Below are 26,386 nucleotides of genomic sequence, written 5' to 3'. Positions count from 1 at the left end.
TCCTTGAAGTGCACTATGTAGGGGAGGGGGCAAAATTTGTGATGGAGCTTGAGATCCTCCTGCTACTGAGACACAGTTGGGCCCTTTTTTTTCTCTCTCTCTCCTACCCACACTTTTATAACATGTAAATGAGTGTTTTGAAAGAAACAAAAACAATTTAAACCTTACTATTTTGTTTCAGTGTTTGTTTGAGAAATAAGCTTTGGGTTAGTCTACATCAGCATTTTCTCCCATAACTGTAAGAACTATATGATGATATAATTTATATTTCGATATTCATTTTTTTGCCCAAAGAATATCAATAGCAAGAGACATAGTCTCAGTTAATATGTTGATATTACACCAATAAAATTTATCTAAAATTTTGTGGCTCCCAAGATGACCTACTTTACGGGGAACATCTGTGTTTTGCCTCCAAGGGTATCTTTAACAATGGTATTCTAAAAGATGAATGTAATTTGCATTTCTTTCTAATTCTAGCGACCAACAACAGTAAGGGTTTTTTTTTTTTTTTTTTTTTTTCATTGTCAGTATGTCATCAATCTTGCTTATTGAACTTGTTTTTGCTTGTTTCTGCCACCACAATGCACACTCACTTGCCAGTGTGAAAATGGTGTATAATATATGTTTATACAGCAGTATATGTACATACATACATACACACTTTTAACCCTTAACAACCAACCATTTGTTGCTAAACTCAGTATTTACACATTAATTATTAATTGTATCACTCTGTATAGTGAAACTGTAGAAAATATGGAGTAATCACTTCTTGTGTAGAGCGATAAATCTGCTTCAGCTTATGGAGCATGAGAGAGGTTATGTGAAGGTTCTAAAGGAAGGAACTAATGATCCTGGAGGTAATGTTAAGCCAAACTGCAATACAGGCTGCTTCACCAGTAACGTATCTGGAGAGCTGGTGGTTTGAGTTTTCCATACTGTCAACACATGGTGGGCTTTTCTTTTATTAATGCACTTAGACTGTTTGAGCTTACTTTTATAACCGAGGCTCAACATCATCCTTGACAGAATGTTTAATTTTATGTCAGAAGTGAATCAGTCAGTTTATCATTTGAAAGGAATGTATTTGTGGGAAAATATTTAATGTTTCTCATACAGCATGAACAACCCTTGTCTGCCTTTAGCTTATGTGATGAGAAGCATTTCTTACTTACTCCAGTGCTAAGATGTGTTAAATGGTTCATTATTCTTGAACTTAAAACTTCAGTATTCTCATTTCTATATTTAAATAACCTAACACTAGACCTTGGACTTGAGGCTTCAGTATGGAACAAAATTTCAGTGTCCTTAAAGCAGACCTGCTTTGTTCTGAGAGGAATGTGTTTATGACCTGTTTCTTCCTGCGTATATTACACCCATTTTTGACCAGTGGTTGAAGAGATCAGCAGCTGTTGACTGAACATGTGTTCATTAGAGCTCCCAAAGAATTTTCCAGATTTTTCACATAACTGTGTAGCATTGTTCAGATACAGTGGCAAGAAAAATTATGTGAATCTTTTGGAATATCATGGTTTTCTGCATAGATTTGTTATAAAGTGAGATCTGATATTCTATCAAGGGTATTGACAAATATAATGTGCTTAAAATAATAATCCAAAGAAAAACATCAGCTTGCAGGTCTTTATTGAACACACTCATTCAACATTCAAAGTAGTAGTTGAAAAAGTAAGTGAACCCTTGGAATTAATAGCTCGTTTTCACCGCCCCCCCCCCCCCCCCCCCCCCCCGCAATAACCTCAGCCAGGCGCTTCCTGTAGCTGTGGATCAGACCCACACATCGTTCAGGAGGAATTTTAGCCCATTCTTCCTGGCAGAACTGCTTTAGCTCTGTCATATTCATTGAACACCTCATGTGCATCGTTCTTTTCAAGTCAATTCATAGCATCTCTATAAGGTTGAGATCTGGGCTCTGACTTGGCCTCACCAAAAGGCAGATTTTTATTTTTATATATATATATATATATAATACATTTTTCCCCTTCCCCCCCCCATAAGTCATTCTATTTTGGACTTGCTCTGGTGTTTTTGGTAATTGTCCTGTTGCATCACCCAACTTCTACAGAGTTTCAGCTGATGTACAGACACACACACACATTATCCTGTAGAATCTTTTGGATACACTTGGGAATTCATCTTCCCTTCAATGACTGCAAGCTGGCCAGGCCCAAATGCAGCAAAGCAGGCCCAAATCATGATGTTCACTCCACCATACTTTATGGCTGGGATGATATTTTCATGGTGATGTGCAGTGCCTTTTTTACGCCAGATGTAGAACTGCATGTTCTTTCCAAATATTTCAATCTTGGATTCATCTATCCACCAAACATTTTGCCAGTATCGCCGTGGAGTGTCTATGTGCCCTTTCGCAAATTTCAGGTGTGCGGTAGTATTCTTTTTAGTATGGCTTCCTTCGTGGTGTCCTACCATAGATGCCCTGCTTGTTCAAGTTTTTACAGATGTTAGCCTGTAACAATGATGCCTTCAAATCTTTGGTTTCACTCTGGGTTTTTTCTTTACCTCATAGATGAATCTTCGTTGTGCTCTTGGGGTCATTTTGACTGGGCGCCCACTTCTTGGCAGAGTAGCCAATGTCCCAAATTGTCTCCATTTGTGGACTGTTTGCCTTACTGTAGACTGGTGAATTTGAAGTCACTTTGTAACCCTTTCCAGCTTTATGTAAATCAACAATTTGTGATCGTAGATCCTCTGAAAGCTCTTTTTGGCAGGGCATGACTCACATACATGTATCCCCTTGTGCAGAGCAAACTCAAAGTTTAAATGGTTTTTATCAGTCAAAATAGCTCTAGTCCACACCTCCAAACTCTTTTTTTTAACAAGACTCCAGATATGCTAACACCTGACTCCAATAAACGTTTTAGAGGTCATTAACCCAAGGGTTCCCATACTTTATCCACTAGCACTATGAGGTTTTTATGGTTGTTCTCAATGAAGAATGGAATTATCAGAATTATTATTTTGTTATTATTTTAGGCATGTTATATTTGTCAACATCCTTGACTTGGATGAGGATCAGATCACCTTTCATGACACATTTATACAGAAAACCATGAAATTCCAAAAGGTTTACATGTTTTTTCTTGTCACTGTTTATAGCTGTCCTTTTAGCTGAAACAGTTCATTTTTCATTGAGATGCTCCTGTTTTGTCAACATGTATTTTTAACCTGATGTTATATTAACATTAGCCTAAACGATATGGACTTTTTCTAGCTGCCTTAACCCTAATTAGCATTTTTATTAAGGAAAGAATCACTTTAGCCATGTAATTTAGTGCAGGAATATGCTTTAATCTTTGTATAGAAGCAGCTGTTCTCATATATAATGTGCTTATTGGTGGTGACTGAGGTGACTCCCTAATGTATCAAAGCATGTAAAGTGCTTTGTGGATTTGGAAAATGCTATGTAAGTGTAATTCATTATTGTGGGAATACCTTTTGTGGTGTGAGCTCTTTCTCCCTGTACTTATTACTTATGGCTTGCTAAAATAAGATAACCATGTATAAAAGGACCATAATTTACTCTATATAAAGTACCCTTGAAAAATTTGGCATTCTGCACTTTTACCTCCTAGCTGGTTCTTTTAAGTTAGTAAGTTGGAACGCAGTACCTGCATGGTCGGTGCATTGCTTTGTTTGCATATTGTTCAGCTTATATAGACACTAACCTTTGTTTACATTCAAGCATTCAAGCTTTAGAAAAAGGTAAATGCCTGCATACATATTTGTAGTATTAAAATCAGTACAGCATCAAATCTGAAAACTTGGCACAATTTGGAAAATGCATATATAAAAAAGGCAGGTTTTGTAATATATATATAAACATTTTCTTAGACTTTTATTTTACTGTAGAGAGTATAAACTCAACTGTTTTGTCTGGTCAACTTAATTTCATTTGCTGACATACATTCATTCCAACACATTCCAAAAATGTTTGTTTCTCCCTTTACGTTGTATAATATTATAAAATTTTAGGAATCGTGAGGAATTTTAAAGGCTGCAATCCTATACCCTTAAAAAGTATGGTTCTACAAAGTTGTTCTCTGTAGAACCCTGAGCACTTGAAGAACCACTGACATGATTAAAGTGTTCTTTGCATTGTGAAGGGATTCTTCATATTGATGGAAAATGTGCTATAAACGTTTCTATATAGCACCGTTTAGAGATGGGTTCCATCAACAAGGGTCTTCTATTGTAATGATGTCAAACTTGTAGCAATAGAAGAACCGTTTTTGGTGCCAAATAGAACCGTTTCCTAAAATGTGCTGTACAGAACCATCTATAGCACATCTTTATCAATCTAAACAACCTCTTCATGAAGCAAAGAATCCTTTAATCATGTGTTCAGGGTTCTATATATAACCATTTTCTTTACTAAATATCCCTTGCAGGACCATAAATTGTAAGGGTGTAAGTTGAGCACCAGCGATGTCTGATCCCTTAGATGGCACTGCATGAAGAATTCTCATTAATCAGTATCTGATATAATCACATGGGTAAGGGATTACTTTGGCAAACCTTTGTCAAACACTACAATATGTTGTTCAAATATTGTAGTTTCTTGTACAAATTGAGTCTATTACCAGTTCAAAGCCATTGCAGTATTGTTATACCTTCTCAAAGTATTAACACGGTATACAGTATTATTGTGGAGGGTGGGGGGTGCATTGTCAACCTCATCTGTGAGCACTAAGTTAAATGAAGGGTTTTTGAACTGTGCACACTGGCACACGTGTTGATCTGAGAGAGCAAATTTCAGCGACGGGTGTTGGAGGAACACAGAGGTTTGAAAATAAGCTATATAAAACAGGTTCTGCACTGTTTAGAATCATAGCTGGCCAGCTAATAGACACTTGTGCTTCAAATCACATATATTTGAGGATAAATTCTCATACCTATGAGCACAAAGTCAAGGGAAGGGTCTTCTGACTGTTTTGTCTGTTTAACCCAAACTCGGCGCTAAACTCACACCTGCAGTATGTTACTAGGCTTGTCTCCCCTCCACCACCCACCCTCCAAAACCCATTTTCAAAATGTGACATCACCAGTCAGTGAGCTCCCGCAGCATCCCCTCCCTGTGGCTCTCTTAAATGCACGTGAATGAACTCTTTGGCCTCTTGCTTAAATTAGACATAGAACAGAAATGTGACACGTCACACCTCATAATTTTGAAAAACCACCCTCATTTTGAGATGCCATCCACATTTATAACCGTTATACTCCCCATCCCTAGAACCAACAGAACTGTATAAAACACAATACCCTCTTCACATAGCCTCATGAGGCTAAATTAAGCTGTTAATTTGCCAGTGCCCCACATTAAATGGTATAGCAGACGCCATGTACCTGCTATTCATTTGTGGTGCTGAATGTTTTTGTTACTATGTTATTCCACAATAAAAGAGAACCACACAACAGCTACAAGGGTTCTTTGGTAAAGAAAATGCTTCTATATAGAACGCTGAACACTTGAAGAATTATTGGCATGATTAAAGAGTGAAGGGGATCTTCAGATTGATAAGAGAACGTGGACTGTTTGATTTTTATAAACTCTGATTTGGGTAAATGGTCATGTTCTTGATTTGATTACTTTGACCCATTTTTCTGTTGTGCTCTCTTTAGGATTACTAAGCCCCTGACGTTTGCGGACTGTGTGGGTGATGAACTTCCTCTGGGCTGGGAAGTTGTGTATGATCAGCAGGTGGGAGTTTATTACATCGACCACATCAACAGTAAGTTTAGCTTCTGTACTCGTCCTTTCACCAACATTTAATTATACATTCACAAATACATAATACATGTGCCTGTGCTCACTTAAACATGCTTTCTGTTTTGCATTCAAATTGAGCAGTTATGGAGTTTATGTACCATGGGGTTGACATAATCAGTTGATTAAATTAATAATAATAAAATAAAATGAATAAGTAGATAGATAAATAGGGTAAAATATTGGAAGGATAAATTGAATATAAATCATATATTCATATATATCAATTGTTTGAATATTAAATATATATATTACTTTATGTTTACTCATATTTTAACAAGTATAACTGTAGAACTCTTGTCACTAACTACCTACCCTCACCCACCTCCTTCCTCTTTGTACAGAGCAAAAATATTCTTTTTAAACTATAGTACCTAGAGTAGAGGCCCACAGGTGCCTGAGTCAATCAAATTGTTAACTTGATAATATGAAAAATTGAGTGACAATTGCAGACATACAGCAAAAAATGCAACGCTGCATTTGTAATTTCTGATAGTGGTGCATGCGGGAAATAAATTTGTTTGCAAATGACTTTATCTCTCAGCGGGAACTTAAGATGGAGGATAGGAAGTGATTTTACACACAGAGAGCTCTATCACACACTCATAATGCCAGTGTTTTGTGTCAGTTGTAGTCCCTCAAAATCATTTCAAAACCACAAACAGCATGAATCAAATTCCAAAAATTGTTGATCATGTGGGAGAAAAAGAATTTAGCTGAAGAACTGTAGTAGAAATAGCATGTGAGCCACCTTCTGTAGTCAAGACTGAAGGCATCTTCCTGTTCTTGTTCAATTTTTGCTTTATATTTTCAAGTTTCCCATTCCACCTTACATGGTGCAGCAGGCACCAGCATGTACCTGACACACCATTTAAGGTGGAACGGGAAAGCTGACTTGATTATGCTGTCTGTGAGAAGTGTAGTATTTCACTAAGTTCTGTAGGTGCTGTGGTATTCCACCAGTAATGGACTTAAAACATAATATTACGTTAATTAAACAAAATCGAAAGGTGTCAAACCAGAATATATTTTTTTCTAGTTTAATCAACAGAATCATAAAAGAGAACCACATGACAGTCATGGTGGAGCACCTTGGTACTAAGGTTGACCCAACTGCTAAAACACAAGTTGTTTCATTAGAGTTAAAGGGCATTTGCCTCAACATCTGATAATCTTACAGTTACAGTTAAAATTCGCTCTCCATAACATAAATATCACTTTCAGCATATGTTGTGATTTTCTGATTGTACGTTTCTTTCATTGTATAAAATTGTACAGTACAGGCTACTATATAATGTTTTTCAGTACTTGAATGTTTGATTAAGGAAGAATCTCACTTTGATCCGGAGATTTGTATAGCTCATAAATATTTCTGGTGTGTATATGAATGTTTATTTTATTCAATAAATGTAAACATGTAAAATACTTGTTTTATGAATTGCATGACTAGTTATGATAAATAATCATTTTTGCAATTATCATGTAGCCCTATTATGCAAATTAATAAAATTGAATGGGCGGTTGGTAAGACTCAAAGGAATATGGTGAAGGGAAATTCAACAGAATTTCAGTCCTGGAACTCATTAATGCTGTGCTTTTTTAAACCTTCCTTATTCATTCTTCCTCTCAGAAACTACACAGATAGAGAATCCACGGACACAATGGCGGCAGGAGCAGGAGCGTATGCTAAAAGAGTACCTGGTGGTGGCTCAAGAAGCTCTCAATGCCAAGAAGGAGATGTATCTGATCAAGCAGCAGAGGCTGGAGCTAGCCCAGCAGGAGATGCAACTTTTCAACCAGCTCAACCAGGATGATAACCGCTCTATCACCAGCTGTAGGAAAACATACACACACAAACATCTACACAATATCTGACACATTTATAGTCCTATTCAAAATTCATATTATGGTCCTATTCATGTTTTTACTTGCTTTTAATTTATTTGAAAATACCTTCTTGCTGGGACTCCTGAGAGTCACCATGGTGAATGTGTTGGACCTGTCATGGGAGGATATTTTAAAAATATGCCAAGGTTATTGAAATGAATGTTAATTAATATAGTGTATATACTCTAATGTTTAGATGTTCCCAATACACTTGAAATATTTGGTTAGCATCAAAAATACACATTTATATAAAATAATTGTATTGAAATCATTTAATTTTGTGTTTTAGTGTGCATTTAATATTATGCTATATATATTAAAAAATCTTAATATGACAAGTGATTATTAACATTTTTAATGGTAATGCCCATACACTCTCTTGCTATCTCTTTCTCTTGCCACAGCCCAGGCAGTGAAATCGTGAGGCGTTTAAATTAGGAGCGTTTACTAACCTCGTCCTTTTCCTCACCTCTGCTTCCCTGACCTCCTCCCTTCCTCTCTTTCTTTCCCTCTTCTCTTCATTGGACTTTCTCTCTCTCCAGCTGATCCCTCCTTTTCCGTTTGCCATCACTCTCTATTTTTCACCAGAATTCTCATAACCTCGCTTTTACATATAGCAATATACTTGTGATCTTAAAATACTTTTATCTTTCAATAATAAAATATTAATCAAAATTTTATTTTGTCCCAGATTATACTGGACAAATATATTGGTAATTTGAGGAGCACTTATGCCAGATAAGAGGAAGAAAGAGAGGGATAGCTAGATGAGAATAAAGAATGCACACTAATGCTCCTCAATGTTACGGACACTGTACCCCACATTCTCCTGCACTAAGGCCTGTGACCGCTGAAGCTGAATGGAGTTTGATTTCATTGTTTGCATACTTGTATTCATGATTTTTTTCTTTCTCTCTCTCTCTCTCTCTCTCCTCTCTTTTCTCTTTCTTTCAGCTCATTCTGGCTCTTCTTCAAATGCAAAATATGACCCTGACCAAATCAAAGCGGAAATCGCCTGTAGGCGTGAGCGGGTAAGTCATTATCCTCTGAGAACAATGCTTCCAACGTCACGCCTAGGAAGGCTCTGTTTGGGGAGACGTAGGGGCCCCTGATGTGCTCTGTGTATGTGTGTCTTTCAGGGGCACCTTTAGGAATGTGATGAGGCTTGGTTGGGGTTAGCAGACTCAGCAGGCCAATTTACGCTTGTGCTGTGCCATAGGGAGTCTTTCATATCATTGCTGTCATAACAAATCTTTGTAAATGCTTTTTTTCTGTTTTAATTGTTGCCATAGCTGGACTAATCTAAATGTCTCAGAATTCCAGTTTCTTTCTGAAACTTATTCCCGGTGTTAATGCACTGTAATTGTTTTCTGTTGTTCGGTAGAATAACATTAGTTTTGCAGTGAATGGATGTATTCACATGTTAAGAGTAATCAGTGAGAAATATTGTGTAAATTTGAATTTAATTGCTCTCCACAAAATGAGCTGAAGGTGGAGTTGCAGTGTGTTGGTGTTGGAATGTGTGCTAGAGGGTGGTGTGAGTGGGCTGGACCTTTTCCTTTTCCTGTGTGTGAGTTGGGGGTGTTGAGACCTTGCTGTTCCTGATGACTCAGCTTTTTTTTTTTTTTTTCTTCAAGGGAAGCCAACATATGTATGTGTGTGTTTTTGTTGTGTATTTTCAGGACAAATTGTCCTGGAAGCATAAGAATAGTAGGTGTACAAATGTGTTTTCTTTGTGTAATGTGTAATTGTTATATAAACTATTTACACATTTTCCTGCTCTTTTGTCATTTTATGGTAAGTGTTTCATTAAAAGTGATAATAGTAATTTTATTCAACAAAATATAACCTAAAACTTCAATTGTTTGAAAATGCCTAGCAAGACAGATATATTTTTGGTACTGCATTCATGATATTTTGAAGGAAAAAGCAGAGCAACCTGTTGGGGAAAATATTGTTTTAACTTTTAATGATAGATAAATAAATAAATGACACGGCAATTAACATTTTTAATACTACATAACATTTTACCATACAATGATAAAACCAAGAATGTTTTAAATGCATTAAATTTATTTGTACACCTAATATAGAAAACCTGTAAGGCTAAAAGCTACATTAGTCTGAGAAAGCTAGACACAGTGACATTTGTCCGGTCCACAGTAGCCTTAAAGGTATTTTATACAATTTCTTCCCAATAAACCTTTTATAAAATTCAGTGAATGTTTTCTCATGTTTTACTATCTCTCTGGTCAGTTTGTGCACTGGAAAAAGGTCTGGTGTTTGTACTGTAAAATGGAAAACAAACGAAAGTGGCTCAGTCTGAGAAACACTACACTATTCCGGCCATCAGTGTTCATACACTGGAGAATAGGGGAAGGGGAGGGTCAGGCAAGAAACTGTATGGTCCACAAGCCCAGTGTCAATACGTTGGCAGTGTGCACAAGAATTTGGGTAGTTGAGCTTCTGAACTAGCCCTGAGTCTGATTTATTTTCTTATTTGTTTATTTAATTTTTTTTCTGTTGAGTTCAGATATCAACAGATGTTATCCAGTATTGATTACAGCACCTTTATATGGCTGCGGCAGACTTATTGTTCTTCATTTTTTGGAATAAACAAACTTGTGACCACAATGTAAAGCACTGATCTTCACTCTGTTCGCTGAGTTCTGGTGAAGTATAGAGTTCAGACATCTCATGCTCTAATATGTGGATGTATGATAAAATTATTTGCATATTAATAACACTAGTTTGTATTAAGTGTGATCGATTTGATTGATCATTTTTGCTGTAATTCAAAAACACCCATATTCATATTTGAAAATCTAGCAGGTGGACAAATAGAACTGCTCCAAAATGGTGCATTTCCCCTGTAAAACTGATATATACATACATGAATACATACATATGGAATATTTGTAGGTTCACATGTTGTGAATTTGTTTGTGTGTGTGAGATATAATACCTGTTTCCCTTGTGTCTACAGCTTTCTAGACTCAAACAGGAGCTGGCCCAGATGAGACAGGAGCTGCAGTACAAGGAAATGGGAGTAGAAACACTACAAGAGTAAGTTTTATACAAAACACAAATGTTTCTTTTTCCTCAATGCTTTGGAGACCTGCTGCTGATCAAAGATGTTCCCCCTGTCCTGCGTGTGGATCTCTAGTTTGTATCAGGCTTCTGTTGTTGTAAGTGCATGTATCTGTGTTTGGTGACATGCAAAGATGCTGCAAGTGTACATGTTGACCTTGGCAGGTTTTAATGCTTTCATTTTCAGTTTGTGCCATCCTGGATGTGATATCATAAGTCTCCATTAATGAGCATGCAATATTATATACAATTAAAAAGTTAAAAAGTAGCAATATTGTATAAATTAAGGTTCATTAATTCTGTTTACCCTCAATATCAATGTAGCCAGCAGGTTTTTGGCTTAGGCACACTGTTACCTGAAGACCACTGTGACCACAGCTAAAATGAATCATGTATTTGCATTTTAATGTGCATTACAGCACATATTGGATCAAATTTATGCTGAAAAAAAATTTAGACCATTGAAAAAGCTGACTCCCTAGGAAGTGTGTGTGTGTGTGCTGGTCATAAGATTAGAATATCATAAAGTTGATTGATTTCAGTAATTCCACTCAAAAAGTGAAACTTGTATATTATACTCATTTATTACACAGACTGCTATATTTCAAGTGTTTATTTCTCTTAATTTGAAATGAAAACAGCAAATTCAGTATCTCAGAATCTTTGAATATTGTGAAAAGGTTCAATATCAGCTAATTAACTCAAAACATCTGCGAAGGCTTTTAACTGGTCTCTATCACAATCATGGGGAAGGCTGCTGACTTGACAGTTGTCCAAAAGATGACCATTGACACCTTACACAAGCAGGGCAAGGCACAAAAGGTCATTGCTAAAGAGGCTGGCTGTTCACAGAGCTCTGTGTCCAAGCACATTAATAGAGAGGTGAAGGGAAGGAAAAGATGTGGTAGAAAAAAGTGTCCAAGCAATAGGGATAACCACACCCTGGAGAGGATTGTGAAACAACACTAATTCAAAAGTGTGGGGGAGATTCACAAAGACTGGAATGCAGCTGGAGTCAGTACTTCAAGAACCGTCACGCACAGACGTACGCAAAGACATGGGTTTCAGCTGTCGCATTTCTTGTGTAAAGTCACTCTAGAACGAGAGACAGCGTCAGAAACATCTCGTCTGGACTAAAGAGTCCCAGAGTCTGGAGGAAGAGAGGAGAGGCACAGAATCAACGTTGCTTAAGGTCCAGTGTAAAGTTTCCTAAGTCAGTGATTGTTTGGGTGCCATGTAATCTGCTGGTGTTGGCCCACTGTGTTTTCTGAGATCCAAGTTCAACGCAGCCGTCTACCAGGAAGTTTTAGAGCACTTCATGCTTCCTGCTGCTCACCAACTTTATGGAGATGCAGATTTCATTTTCCAACAGGACTTGGCACCTGGACACAGTGCCTAAGCCACCAGTACCTGGTTTAAGGACCATGGTATCCCTGTTCTTAATTGGCCAGCAAACAAGAAAATCTATGGGATATTGTGAAGAGGAAGATGCAGTACACCACACCCAACAATGCAGAAGAGCTGAAGGCCACTATCAGAGCAACCTGGGCTCTCATAACACCTGAGCAGTGCCACAGACTGATCAACTCCATGCCACGCCACATTGCTGCAGTAATTCAGGCAAAAGGAACACCAACTAAGTATTGAGTGCTGTACATGCTCATACTTTTCAGCTGGCCAGCATTTCTAAAAATCCTTTTTTTTTTTTTTTGATTGGTCTTAAGTAATATCCTAAATTTGGGGTTTTCATTAGTTTCATCAGTTAGTATGTGTGTAATGAATGAGTATAAATGTACAAGTTACTGATTTACTGAAAGAAATCAACTTTTTCATGATATTCTAATTTTATGACAAGCACCTGTATATAAAGGTATAATGTTGTAGGGTCAAATGTTTGCGTGATTAGGAGTGTGTACATTTCACTTTCGGGTTTTAAATTTATGGATCAGAGGCATCGACTGTTTTTATAACTTCAGCGGCACATGGGCATTTTTAAACAAAAACCTTACATACAATTATTTGTAAATGAGTCTGTATTCTTTAAATAGTTTGAAAATTTTGTATTGTAGGAGAAATTTGTTTTTAAGATGAAACTGAGAATGGGAAGCCAATTTCCAGTCTCTATTCTTCCTCTTCTTTTAGTGAACGTTTTAACTGCTTTGGTAAGCAGTCCCTTTTTTTTTTTTTTTTTTTTTTTTTTTTTTCTTCCTCTCTCCCCAAAAACACCCCCCCCTCTCCCCTTTCTTCTAATTTCCCTGCTTTGATGCCATAGTTTTAGACTCTAGTGCACAGCCATCAGTGAAATAGCTGTATGCATCTGTGGTTTTGCAGGCTTTCTAAACTTGTCTGGATCTGGTAATGGAGTATAAATTAAGAATAATATATGAATGTCATGAAATGACACATTTGGCTGTGAATTTGTATTACTGCTTTTCTTAGGTTCTCAGCATGGAGCTGGTCATTACAAATATACATCACTGTAGGGTAATTATAGCAGCTTAACTGTTGTCTTCAAAAATGGTCAAGATGTTTCTGTAGTTAACCATTGCAAAGAATTTTAATTACATCCATCACAGTAAAAAAATGACTGATACAGATTTTATTGTATCAGTAATTGTATATTTTAGGTTCATGGTGAATCAACAATAAAGATTTCATCCCCAGTAAAACTGTTTTACACTGCATGTACACATCCAAACAGGTCCTTTTTCCTTCATGCTCTCACTACATTCAGTGTCATTTAGACCAGTTCCAAACATAATGCAGCTTGCTGGAGCAGTTCAAATGTATTTAATGATGTAATTGTAAGCATTATTCAGTTCAGTGAAGCAGCAAACCAAATATTTACCACATAGTAGAGAACTCACTTAAAATAGCTGCAGTGGAAAAGGCTAATCTTTTTTGTTATTGTTTTTGTTTTGTTTAGTTTTTTCCCCATGTGAATAGTTTCTACATGGGTCTGTATTTGAAATGAATCAGAATTTGGACTGACAGGTTGCATATCATGATTTATCTTTGTTTGTTTTAAAAAATGCAAGGAGATGCACACCTCGGTTTGTGTGTTGGGGTGTAAGAGAGAGAGGGTCTTCTGGAAAAGGAGACTCCACCTTAGGAAGAGGATGCACCAGTGGAGTGCAGAGAGCCAAGGCAGGAAAAAGGGAGAGGGAGGGGGTGTGGAGGGACAAAAAGTGCTTGAAAGCATTTTGAAAAACACAGGGATATCTAGCAACGAATTCCTTACTACTTCCTGCGTCCCAGTGAGTATGCTTATCTCTTTGACAGAACACAACAAGAGTAGCTCCCAGAATAGCATCTCAGCTCTCATGGCTTCAAGAAGATGGACACTGTCTGACTGACGTTTAGGATTTTAAAAAGTCTCGTCTCATAAAGTTTTGTCTCATAACAAAATGATCTGCTTATTTCCCATAGTAATCACACCAATATTTCTTGAGATCATTCTTTTTCTTGAGATTGATGCTTCAAGGCTTTGTTCTGCAAACTTGTACAGGGCAAACTAGCTGTATATTTACCAAGGACACACTTTCCATTGGTTTGGAATTGCATGTGTAGCTACGTGTGTATGTGTGAGTGCAGTGGGTTGCTTGAAACAGACAGTGAACAGGCTGTGACTGCAGCAAGTTTACTGGTGTGTAGGTACCTTAAACAGTGAGGCTCTGGTGTGTAGATGTGTGAATGCAGCTAGATGGCTTGACTGGTGTGTAGGAGTGTGAGTACACTGAGGTGACTGGTGTGTAGGCGTGTGAGGTGACAGGTGTGTGAGTGCGGTGAGGTCACTGGCCTCTAGGTTTGTTAGGTGACCTGTGTGTATGCAGTGAAGTGACAGGTGTCAGAGAGTGCACTGAGGTGACTGCTCTATAGGTTTGTGAGGTGACAGGTATGTGAGTGTGGTGAGGTGACTGGTTTGCAGATGTGTTAGTGCAGTTCGGTGAGTGGTGTGTGAATGGTGTGATAGTGCTGTGGTCTGTGGGTTTGTGCACTGAGGTGACTGGTCAGTAGGTTTGTGAGGTGACTGGTCTGTAGGTGTGTGAGTGCAGTAAAATGGCTAATATATAGGTGTGTGAGTGCAGTGGGTTGACTAGAGTGTGGGAGGCTGGTCTGTGTGTGGCCGATGAGATGTTGTGGAGGGAGTATGGTGGGCTGGGTTGGGTGGCTGATGTGGGAAGTAGACAGACAGGGAGTGGGCTGTGCTGCGTCTGTACTGGACTGTGTGGAAGTTGGAGGTTAGAACAGAAACAAAGCCCTGTTTGTAGAGAGAGTGAGTACGAGTGAGAAAGAGAGTGAGTACAAATGAGGAGGTACAAACAGGAGTTTTACTGATGTGGGATGAGTTCAAGAAGTAATCCAAAGCTTTAGTTTGTGCAGCAACTGAAGCACAGGATATAATTAATAATTAGGGATGCACAGATACTAACATGAAACATCGGTATCAGAATGGAAATAGTAAAGTATCTGCCAATACTGAGTCTTAACTACTAGATAGGTGCCTATAAATTCAGATATTTATATCGCTAATAAGATATGCTTGAATTAATAACATTTGCTTCTTTATTAACTGCACTTAAAAAAAAAAAAAAAAAATCAGAGCCATGAAAAAATAAGTATTTCCATAATGCAGTAACAAGTACAAGTAGGAAGTCTAGCCTGACTGAACAGTTTTTTTTGTTGTTGTTTTTTTTTCTCTTCTCTTTTTTTTGTTTTTTTTCTTCTTCTTCCCCCACCCAACTTTGGATGTAGTTGTGTGATGTTAACTATCCACCAACGTAAGACTGCATTAGTCCCTTCAACAGCCAATGAGAACAGAGCACAGAGAGTAAACACAGTCGTGTACAGTGGAGCCCTAGAGTGGAGGCTGGATTAAATGGTAAAACTAAGAAAAACTACAATATATTACATAGTGATGGATGCACATTTTCCCAAATAACGAATAGTTATTGGGGAGTTTGGGGTCGTGTAGTGTTATCCCCAGTCGTGTAGGGTGTGTGAATTTTTTTTTCCATTCTCCATAAAATCCACAAAACAGTCATGTAGTGTGAAATACCCGGTCTGTTTATAATCTGCCCCAACTTCAAATTTGAGCTGCATCTAGCAGCGGCAGTGTGCGACAATATGTGCTTCATAGGGTGTGTTCTAAGTGCCCTGTGTACTACATGTAGGGAATAGTGAGTAGGTGACCATTTCCAACACGACTATGATATCGGTGCTCTCTGTAGCCGATACCGATACTCTGTTTAACCCTACAAACCCTGACACATGAAATAATAATACAATAAAACTGATTTTTTTTTTTTTTAAATCACACATTATGTGGCCCTTTAACAAAAAATCATAGTGTTGTTAATTATAAATTTTGGATCATATAATTTCTAAATGCATCATATTTAGGCATTTACAGACCTTCCATACTAATCTGTATCATCATCATCTTCCCCTGAATCTGTCTCACGAAATCTATGTCGACAACTGAGCCAACAATGTTTTGCACATAAAGGCTTTGGAAAGTTAAAAATACATAACTGTTTCATAAAAATATTTTGTAAAATTGTTTTTCTGCTGTAAAGAACAGATTGAATCTTCTGAATATTTATTATATTTAATGAGCATTTGACAGATAGAATACACTACATCTATGAAATGGAACAAAAATGCTTATATTTACTACAAGTAACATCATACAAATCAGACCTGGAATAGCTTCAGTTTAGGAAAAAGGTAGCCTTGAGATTTTCTCCTGTGTTTTCATGATGATAGCAACAATGGTGTAATGCTTTAGTAAATGCATGGAAATGCTTCCACTTCATTCACAGTTCAGTAGAGAACTCAGAACACTTGCCCCAAAAGGATGGAAGTTTGTTTCAGTATTTCTCTTCATTAGATGATGAAAGAGCCACCTCTAAAGATCATGTTTCATATTTGATATGTTCAGCTTTATAGGGTATTAGTACAACACTATTAATGTTTTTTCTCTCTCTTTTCCCTTTGTTATTCTGTTTTTCTGGTCCCTCAAATATTTAGAAACATTTCTTTTAAATTAAGAGTTTTAAGAATATTATGCCTTGTGCTTTGATTTTGTCAAGCGGAATTATGGAAAGTGACTAATTTGTATATACTACACAGTAGAATATATTGAAGCATATAGTCAGTTTTTGAAGTAGGCATGTTAGCAGTGGTGAAATACGATGCAATACATGTTTCAGAGGTGAATAGCCAGGTTTTCTGCAAGACTCAGGAATGGCATTCTGTTGCTCTGAACATTTCAGATATAACACTTATGCAGAAAGGTGTGTGTGTGTGTGTGTGTGTGTACACTGTGGTGCTTTGAGAAGGCAGACATTCCATGACTAGCTGCTTTAGCAGAGCTAGCTCCAATTTCACTTATTATGCTTTTGAGACCAGAGGCAGCTCTAAGTTAAAACAATGTTATTTCAAAGTGGCTAAATGGTTAAGCAGTTGGTCACAGAGTGGGAAAAGACCCTTCTGTGTTGTTAAACTGTCAGGCTTTCCTACCTAAAGTGCAAAAACCTTTAGGCTCTGGTTTGTGACATTGTGGTCTGTCTTCATCTTATTGATGCACTTTAGGTGCATCTTTATACACTCACTTCTCTGCATTTTGTTTTGTGTATTCTCACTAGGTCATGGTCCTTGGTTCATGTGAATATAGCACATACGAAGTGTAACACTCTACTTAAAGGAGATTTAATGTTTCTGCTTTAAGTCAATGTAATTGGGTGTGGCATAGATTCTTGTTTAAACTATATTTAGGCAGATGTGTACATAAACATTTAGGCAGACCTTAGGCAGAAGATGGTTAGAGCGAAGTCTGAGGGGAAAAATCTGGGCATGTGAGGTCATTTACTGTTGAGAAAATGTTAGTGTCAAGAGTGGACAGGAAACACATAACATTTTCCTTGAATTGTTTGTTTTTAAAAATGTGTGCGTCTGTCTGTCAGTAAGAATTGTAGACAATTCTTATTTTGACAATAAACTTAAAAAAAAAAAGCTGGATTGACTAGACAGAAAAATAACAAAACCATACAGGGCCTGAAAATAAATTAAACTATTTTTCATTTGTTGGATTTCCTCTGAAAAGTCATATTAGTTACTGATTTTTCTGGAAAAACATGTATTTTCTTTTTTTACGCTTCAGACAATTACACAAGACTCAACAGCTAAATATAATGTCATTTTTAATGTGTTTAGAGGGAAATTTTGCAGGGAACTATTTCCACATCACACAAGTTCAGTTTTTGTTGCATTTGTGCATCAATTTAATCTTAATAAGAAATTTAAGCTTGTTAGTCCACAATACCGTACACAACATTTCTGATGTCCAGTGTCTCTATTGCAAGAAAATGTTGACTTGTCAGTTTGTTTTCCTCAGTAATATTTTCTTGACAGATACCCATCATTTCAGAGCCATTGTGTTTTGTGTTCTCATGTTGGAATTATTTGTCTTTGAATTATAAAAAAAAAAATAAAAAATAAAAAACTGGCCAATGATAATCCAAATTTGGACATAACCTGTAGCTAAAAGGGAACCTGTCTGGCCATTTCATCAACATGGCGTTCTGAAATTTTCTCTAAAATTGCATCACCGTCCCCCCAACTAACTGTTGCTGTTCACTGCGGAGCATTTTAAGCAACAATATATTTACCAATTTTTACAATTTTAAAAATATATGTTTTACGACTGCTCAGTTTGTATGGTTGGTTTTTTTTTTTTTTACAGAATTGATCGAAAGATGTCCAGCACTCAGACTAACTACAAGCTGGATGAGGCACAGGCCATCTTCAATGAACTGCGCAGCATTAAGAAGGCTATCAGCTCAGGCGAGAAGGAGAGGCAGGACCTCATCCAGGTCAGAAGTTTTTAACAGCAGCACTGCTCTTTCTTGCACTGTCACCTTAATGACAGTCTCTGTGTTAAAGTGGGGTTAACCTCTGTGCTCGCAGGTTTGGCTCTTTGTGCTGTTCTTCTTACCTGTACTTTTGGGCTGGCTAGGTGTTGATTATATAATCTAGCACCAGTTACCGTTCTTTTCCTCTCATAACTAGCTCAATACTGCCACTTTGTGGCAAGTATGTAGTATAATTAATTCGTCAAAAACAAAACACGAAGAAAAAAAGTGAGCCGTAATATCACTTCTGTTTAAATGTGTCTGTTTTAATTAAATATTATTTGTAGTCATGCTATCTTTGAATACCCATATTCAGATGAGGTTTTGTTTAATCTGAAGGAAAATTTTAAAGTAAGACGTTCTCGTCTTCTAGGGAGAGCAATCTCCTTTAAATATTTTATTAACCGTTACTGTTTATTCTTTAACATTTTTTTGAAAAATGTTGTTGCTATATTAGTTGCTAATTTGTTGCTATAAGTTTAAAATGTTCTCACCCATATAAAATAAAATAACCCAATTTTTGCACTATTCTTTTCTTCAGAGTCTGGCGAAGCTGACAGTGAATTTCCATAGCCTTTCCATTGGAGATTCCATAAATGAGGTGTCCAACAGTGCATCAGCTCTGAGCGACACTTGCAGCCTTCAACAGTACACAGATACAGGTTGCCAGACAGACCTGATGGGAGAGGTTGGTTTTGTTTGCTTTGAATTAGGATTATGTGGACATAGCTTAACATATTAACAAAATAAGCTTTATGCTTGGATGTTGGTTACAGCTTTCAGCAATTTGATTAATTTTTCTCCTCTAAAGTGTTACAACTCTGAAGTGACACTTCACTCGCTCACACATTGAATATTTATAGAATAGGTGTGAAGAGACATGAGAGAATTCCCCTCCATGCTGTCAAAACGAATGGTTCAGTAGTCTGCCTCCCCCACAACAGTGAGTTTGGAATAGATTAGAAGTGAAGAGAGAGCATTAGCTTTTTTACTGTTTATTGAAAATGCTGTTGATGCATATGATGCTCAATTTACAACTTCAACTTGAAGCTTCTAAAATCTTGCTTTAAATAAAGTAAAGGCAGCACTCTTAATATTTCCAAGGGCTTTGCTAGATATCTCCAAGATATCCTGTAATACACACAGGCCTTGTGGCAAGAAGTATGCATGCTTAATTTTTATATTGTAATTGGTTATATTATATTTCATTAGCGACAAGATGATTTGAATTGCCATGATGGAAGGCCAGCATGTCCATCTGAAATTTCTAAAATACTCAATAAAATGGTTATGTATTTTCTTAATGTATATCCTGACTGTTTTGCACATGGGCCAAAGCTTCCTGTTCTCCATATGGTTCAACTAACCAATTTCAGTTAAGATTGTGAGTCATTCATGGAGAGTTTTGCAATTTTCTGACTTCTCTTTTTCAGTTTGGTGTCCAGGAATCATCACCATTAGTTGACAAAATTAGACTCAGCTGGCAGTATGAAGAGGCCAAGAAAAAGTGAGTCCTGAATTTTCTTTTCTTACAAAAGTACTGTTCCAATGATTCATGCCACCCAGAAAATTGAAAGGAAAATATCATTCAGAGATTGTGTTGTTTTAGGACGACTTCTGTGTTGAAGTTCCCTCAGCTCCCTCTAGTAGAAAGCCTTCTGATCATTCCTCTTCACTGAGCTGAGAGGCTGGTGCTCACATGCTTCATCAGCTGTGTAGCTCTGGCTGACTCTTTTGTTTTACTAGGGAATCCTGCAGTTGCCCATGGCAGAACTATCTGTTGTGCCTGAGTAAACCTGCAGATTTTAAAATGACAGTTCAGTGACTGTACATATGTTTGTTGTGTCAAGCACAAAAAAATATCACGAAGCTATTTTGTTTATTTATTCATTTATTTAAATGTTAGTATATCATACAGCATCAGAAACCACATACAATCTGGTCTAACAGACCATTCACAAATCACCAGCCCACTGAGGTGTTCCTCTGCAGCAGTGGCGCTAATGACAGATCTATTTGTACAGCAAGATGTCTTAAGTTTTATTCAGGCAGCTCGAGGACTCCTTTACAAGATGCGTGTTGCCATAGCAGCAGTGCTAGCCACAGAGCCCCAGCTGTGACGTCAGTGTGAGAAATGAAGGCAGAGGAGGAGGGATAGAGGACTGGAGAGGGGGAAAACCTGTGGAAACTTGCATGCTCCGTAACTGAGTCATTGCCGTTTGAGCTCCAAAACACACAACCACACATTCTCTTTAAAAACTTAGCATCTTTAATAACTCAGTTCTTTTTTACAACACACATGACTGCTGTCAGACACATGACCCACCAGAGATGCAGACCCATTTAATATATATTTTAAATATTTGTAGACAGCTGAGGCAGTATAATCAAAAGTTAAAGAATGAAGACCACACCTGTCCTTATAACACTAAAATTACTCTCACTGGTCTCTTTATATAAGATTCCAATTCAATTGGCTTTGCAAGGATGATATTTTAAGTTGATTTCAATAACTTCAAGCACAATATTGTTAGAAAAATCAGTTTAATGTTTTCACCAAACCGTTCAACAACATATAATGTTATACAATATGTCAACAGAAATTGGTCCAGACTTGTAATTACACAGTGTATAAGATAATGTGTTCAAGCTGTATAAAGTTTATAAAAGTTATTTTTTGTTTTTAAATAAAAATGAATGTAGAAATTTTTTCTCTTTCTCGCTCTGTATCTCTCAATATATCTATCTATCTATCTATCTATCTATCTATCTATCTATCTATCTCACACACACACAGAGTGTCCAGTATTCAGCATCAGCTTGCGCAGTTAGACAGTGAGAGCTGGTCAGGGCGTGCTGAGGCTGACCGGGATCGTGACTGTCTGCAGCTGCTGAAGGAAAAGGAGGCACTCCTGCAGGAGCTTACCATGCTCTGCCAGCAGCAGCATCCTCCAGAACTCTTCCTCCAGTTGGACGAGGAGAGACGCAAGCTGGAGGAGGAGGTGCAGAAAGCTCAGAGTGCCCAGAGCCAGGGAGCCAACCAAAGGTCTGCACTCAGCCTTATTGCTATTGCTAGGCTTCAGATGTTTGTACAACCCTGTTATTTGTGAATTCTATTACTTGAAGCTGTACCAGTTAATGGGCACATGCATCCAGTTATGCACGGTTTATATATATATATATATATATAATATATATATATATACACACACACACACACATACACATTTCCATAGGTAATATTTAAAAGAATTAGGACTCTCTTATCGCAGCAGGTAGTGACACAGTCACACCTCCAGGGACCTGGAGGTTGTGGGTTCGAGTCCTGCTCCGGGTGACTGTCTGTGAGGAGTTTGGTGTGTTCTCCCTGCGGCCGCGTGGGTTTCTTACGGGCGCTCCGGTTTCTTCCCACAGTCCAAAAAACACGTTGGTAGGTGGATTGGCGACTCGAAAGTGTCCGTAGGTGTGTGTGTTGCCCTGTGAAGGAATGGCGTCCCCTACAGGGTGTGTCCCTGCCTTGCGCCCAGTGATTCCGGGTAGGCTCCGGATCCACCGCAACCCTGCAGATTTTGCAGATTTTTTTTTTTTTTTGCAGATTTTTTTTGCAGAATTTGCAGATTTTGCTGAACTATATAAGGTCTAACTGACATTTGTAACTAAATAAATGCAGAATCATAATGGCTGGGTTAAATGGGTGTTATCAGCTACTGAGCACAGAAGGGCAATGGCAGTAAACAGTTGAGGGTGCATTCCAGAACATTATAGTGGCAGCCTCTTTGTGTATCGGAATAATATAGTCCTGGTGGTTTTGCATTGATATTCTCAGATAAATAAGGGTCCCACATCTCCCCAGGAGGGGCAGAGACAGTAGCTCTACTAGCATACTCCTAATGATGCATTTTCCAGAGATATATCTTGTTTTCAAAGAGATATTGAACACAGAATGCCAGCAAAATGCTTTAATCTCAGTGCTTTAGTCTAACACTAAAAGGGGTTCTAAAATGTGTTCTAGCCTTTGGGGTTTGAAAACTGTTGACAGTTTTTTTTGTTAAAATGATTTTCCATGAAAAGCGTTGTTCACAATTTTAGTCAAAAATCAACTCAGAAGATGTTTCCTCACCATTTGCTAGTGCTCCAATTTGTGCGCTGGAAATCGGTCTAATGTGTTTTACGAAATCAATAAATGAAGGAACAAAAAAAACAAAGTGGCTCTGTCAGATATGCTAGTCTTCCACTCTTCCTGCACATGGCAGAGAAATGGCAAAAAGCCTCCAAACATGGAAAATCATTTAAAAGAAATTGTTATTGCTTTAATTCTGCTCCGTAGGTGGGTAATATTGACATTTTTGCTGTCTCAGATTTCTTACTTAGGAAACCACTCTAAATTTTGCAGACAGCATACAACATGAAAGTAAACACAGACCCAAAGTGCTGCAAAACTAAACGACTACAGTTACAAATGAGTTTTTGTGTTAATTCAAATAGCGAATAAAATCTTACAGACAAGTTTAAATTCGGCCACGTACAAACAGTCGTTTTTCTTCTCAAGCATACAGTTCCACCTTAAAACATGTACTTGGCTGCCAAAGACAGACTGTGTGTGTGTGTCATTTAGGATATTGCAGCAGGAGAAGAGGAATGTTTTGCTGAGACAACTGGAAGAGGCCACCCGCATCACCACATATCTGCACTCTCAACTGAAGAGGTACACCAGAGATTTTTATATGGAAGATAAATAAATCTTCACTGTCAAATGAAAAACATGTATCTACAATTTTGTCCATTTTAAATTTACCACATCAAATGAACCAATAGAAATTGACCAATAGAAATGCTCAGAAATTACTTGGAATAAAATATTTTTTATTGACTTTCATTAATTATAAGTTAAGGTTTTTTCCTTCTGTGAATTTGCTATTTTGGAGATGCAAGAATTTCATTGTACCGCAAAATAAAACTTCATTTTCATGTCCTAAATTAACAGTTTGACCAAAAGAATTTTAGACAATTTTGCCCAAATTGCTGAAAGACATTCATAATTGAATTTCCAAGTATTGAAAGCTTATTACAGCTTGCCTTATAGTTTTTTTAATAGCACGTCAGTCAGTTGTGTTCGAGGCAAATGTAATTATCTCTGGATACAATTTTTATGGTGCTGATTCATGAATTACTTCCGTTTCATCGTAAGTTAAGTGAAGCTGTTTTTAATGTAATAAAAATGTATTAGTGAGTGCTGTCTTTATATAGTGGCCAGTCAAAATAATCGCAGTCTGTAAATGCAGTCTTAGACCTCTGATAACCATGATTCCAGTTTTTTTCCTAAATATAGAATATAATTAATAGTATTAGATTTAAATGAAAGAATGTGATATTAAAAACATTAAAATACTGGTTTTGTGAAATGTGAATTACTCTTTTACTCTAATTTTTCCATTTCTTTCATTCTTGTCGTCTTCTCCAGTCTCTCAGCCAGTTCTTTGACAGTGTCTTCTAGCAGCAGCCGTGGCTCACTTGCCTCTAGCAGAGGCTCTTTAGCATCTAGCCGTGGCTCTCTAAGCTCTGTCAGCTTCACTGACATCTATGGACTGCCTCAGTATGAGCGTCAAGAGGGTTGTGTGGACGTCCCCGATGCCTCCTTCCGCTACCTGCTGCCTGTGGAGGCTCCATGCAGAGACACTTCAACGTTTGGTCCCAAACGTCCCCATGACACACCACAGTCACTCACATCTCTCTCGTCGCGCTCCTCGCTCTCTTCGCTGTCCCCTCCCAGTTCACCCATGGACACCCCCTACCACTCAGGCCCACAGGACTGCCCCCTCACTCAAATGACAGAAGAGTACATGGAGCTGGCTGGCCGGGGGGTGGTGCTAGAGGGGCTCAGAGGTCAGACTCAGGTCCAACAGCAAGCTACTCTTCCTGTGGAAGGTGAAGTAGGAGGCCCCTCTACAGCTCACCTTCTGGAAAGCAAAGGACATCGAGATGGTGGAGTCCAAACAGCATACAGTACTACAGGTTAATATAAATATATTTATATATATATATATAAAATGTGTTACAATGCACATTAGAGTTGTAAACAAGAAAATTGTTCATCAGAAAATTGTGCTTCAACACTGGATTGTTAAAACGTTTATCATTTGCATCACATAATGTGCTACCTTTTATAGTTTCAACTCTTCACAAAAACTTATTATTCTCAATACTTAGTTCTTCAAGTTCCATCCATCCATCCATCCGTTATCTGTAACCGCTTATCCAATTTAGGGTCGCGGTGGGTCCAGAGCCTACCTGGAATCATCGGGCGCAAGGCGGGAATACACCCTGGAGGGGACGCCAGTCCTTCACAGGGCAACACAGACACACACACATTCACTCACACACTCACACCTACGGACACTTTCGAGTCGCCAATCCACCTGCAACGTGTGTTTTTTGGACTGTGGGAGGAAACCGGAGCACCCGGAGGAAACCTCTTCAAGTTCCATTTTTCTTTATTTTTATTTTTTATTTTTTCCCACCATTTTTGGGCCATTACTCCTACATTTTGTGTGACATCTGCAACTGCAAAATATGACTTCAAATATCAAAATATATTGTAGTGGAGAATGTGTAAAAAATGAAAATAAATTTAAAAAAAATCATAGTTGAACCAAAATTCTATTTAAACTGAAAAAGATAATCATACGCTTATTTTAATTTTAAAAGTATTGTTGTATTTTTCAAAGTTCAATCTCAAAATTTGAACTTTCATTTTCTAGGTTTTTTTTTTCTCCCCCAAATATGAACAAACCTTTTGATCCTAATTTAGCTCCATACATTCCCCCATATGAATGAAATGTGACTGCAAACTTTTAACCAAAAATTTAAACTGCTGTAATTGGTTACATTTTCAAGCTTTTCCCACCAAAATTCATATGGCCCAATTAGAGCTGGGTCATACTGCCAAAAATTGTATGCACATTACTCAAAACCACAAGGAAAGAGAACTAGAAATGGAACACTAGAACAATGTAAATCCTTTTGAATACCCCAAATTATGAAAAACTAACCTCAAGCATTTAAAGGTAGAGAAACAAGATTAAGTGAAAAGATAAAATAAATAAATGCTCTGAACTGTAAACTTTCAGCACTTAAGACATTAGAAGGCTTACAGTTCAGCACTTGGTGGAGTTTGTTTATTGCAAGAGTTTATTTAAGAATCTATGGCATCACATCCAAAAAAAACTCTGTGTGAAAAAAGAAGCACCTTGGACAGTGAACAAGCATATAGTGCTCTTCTGTAACAGGAAAACATTTCATGGGAGGAAAATGCATTATGTGCAAGAGAAACCCACTTTTTATGAGTACAGGGGGTCACCATACCAGTGTGTGACATCAGGCTGCTTCTGCTGGCGGTGCTAACGGAATTGAAACTGAGCTTTGTTAACTTCTATTATCCAGAGCTTATCATCTTTATCGAGGAAAAAATTATTTGCGAATAAAACTCAAGATCATTTTATCACCCAGCACTAAGGTCAGACCTGTTTACATTGGAACAACTGCTGTCAAATTTAATCACACTTTCACAGTCATTCTCACACACTGCACATATATTCCCTCCCATACAAAATTACTGCCTTAGCAAATATATGCCTTAGACATTACCTTAGATAGAGCATTACACCTACAGCATTGAGCTGGAACCATC

At 37.6% G+C, this 26,386-nt stretch overlaps 1 protein-coding gene across 4 annotated transcripts in view; it reads left to right on the top strand.

The window, feature by feature from the left end:
- wwc3 (WWC family member 3) overlaps nt 1–26,386 on the top strand; it is a 57,173-nt gene that overhangs the window by 23,310 nt on the left and 7,477 nt on the right. For all 4 annotated transcript variants that reach the window (XM_066665645.1, XM_066665647.1, XM_066665646.1 and 1 more), the window contains exons 2-11: nt 5,662–5,771; nt 7,437–7,640; nt 8,648–8,724; nt 10,680–10,759; nt 18,531–18,660; nt 19,241–19,387; nt 20,133–20,206; nt 21,497–21,745; nt 23,315–23,404; nt 24,161–24,711. In XM_066665645.1, the coding sequence (XP_066521742.1) occupies nt 5,662–5,771; nt 7,437–7,640; nt 8,648–8,724; nt 10,680–10,759; nt 18,531–18,660; nt 19,241–19,387; nt 20,133–20,206; nt 21,497–21,745; nt 23,315–23,404; nt 24,161–24,711 (1,712 nt within the window). The remainder of the gene's footprint in view (nt 1–5,661; nt 5,772–7,436; nt 7,641–8,647; nt 8,725–10,679; nt 10,760–18,530; nt 18,661–19,240; nt 19,388–20,132; nt 20,207–21,496; nt 21,746–23,314; nt 23,405–24,160; nt 24,712–26,386) is intronic.

Source organism: Hoplias malabaricus, chromosome 3 (genome assembly GCF_029633855.1).
Source record: "Hoplias malabaricus isolate fHopMal1 chromosome 3, fHopMal1.hap1, whole genome shotgun sequence".
Lineage (NCBI taxonomy): Eukaryota > Metazoa > Chordata > Actinopteri > Characiformes > Erythrinidae > Hoplias > Hoplias malabaricus.
This window is presented reverse-complemented; position numbering and strand designations above follow the sequence as displayed.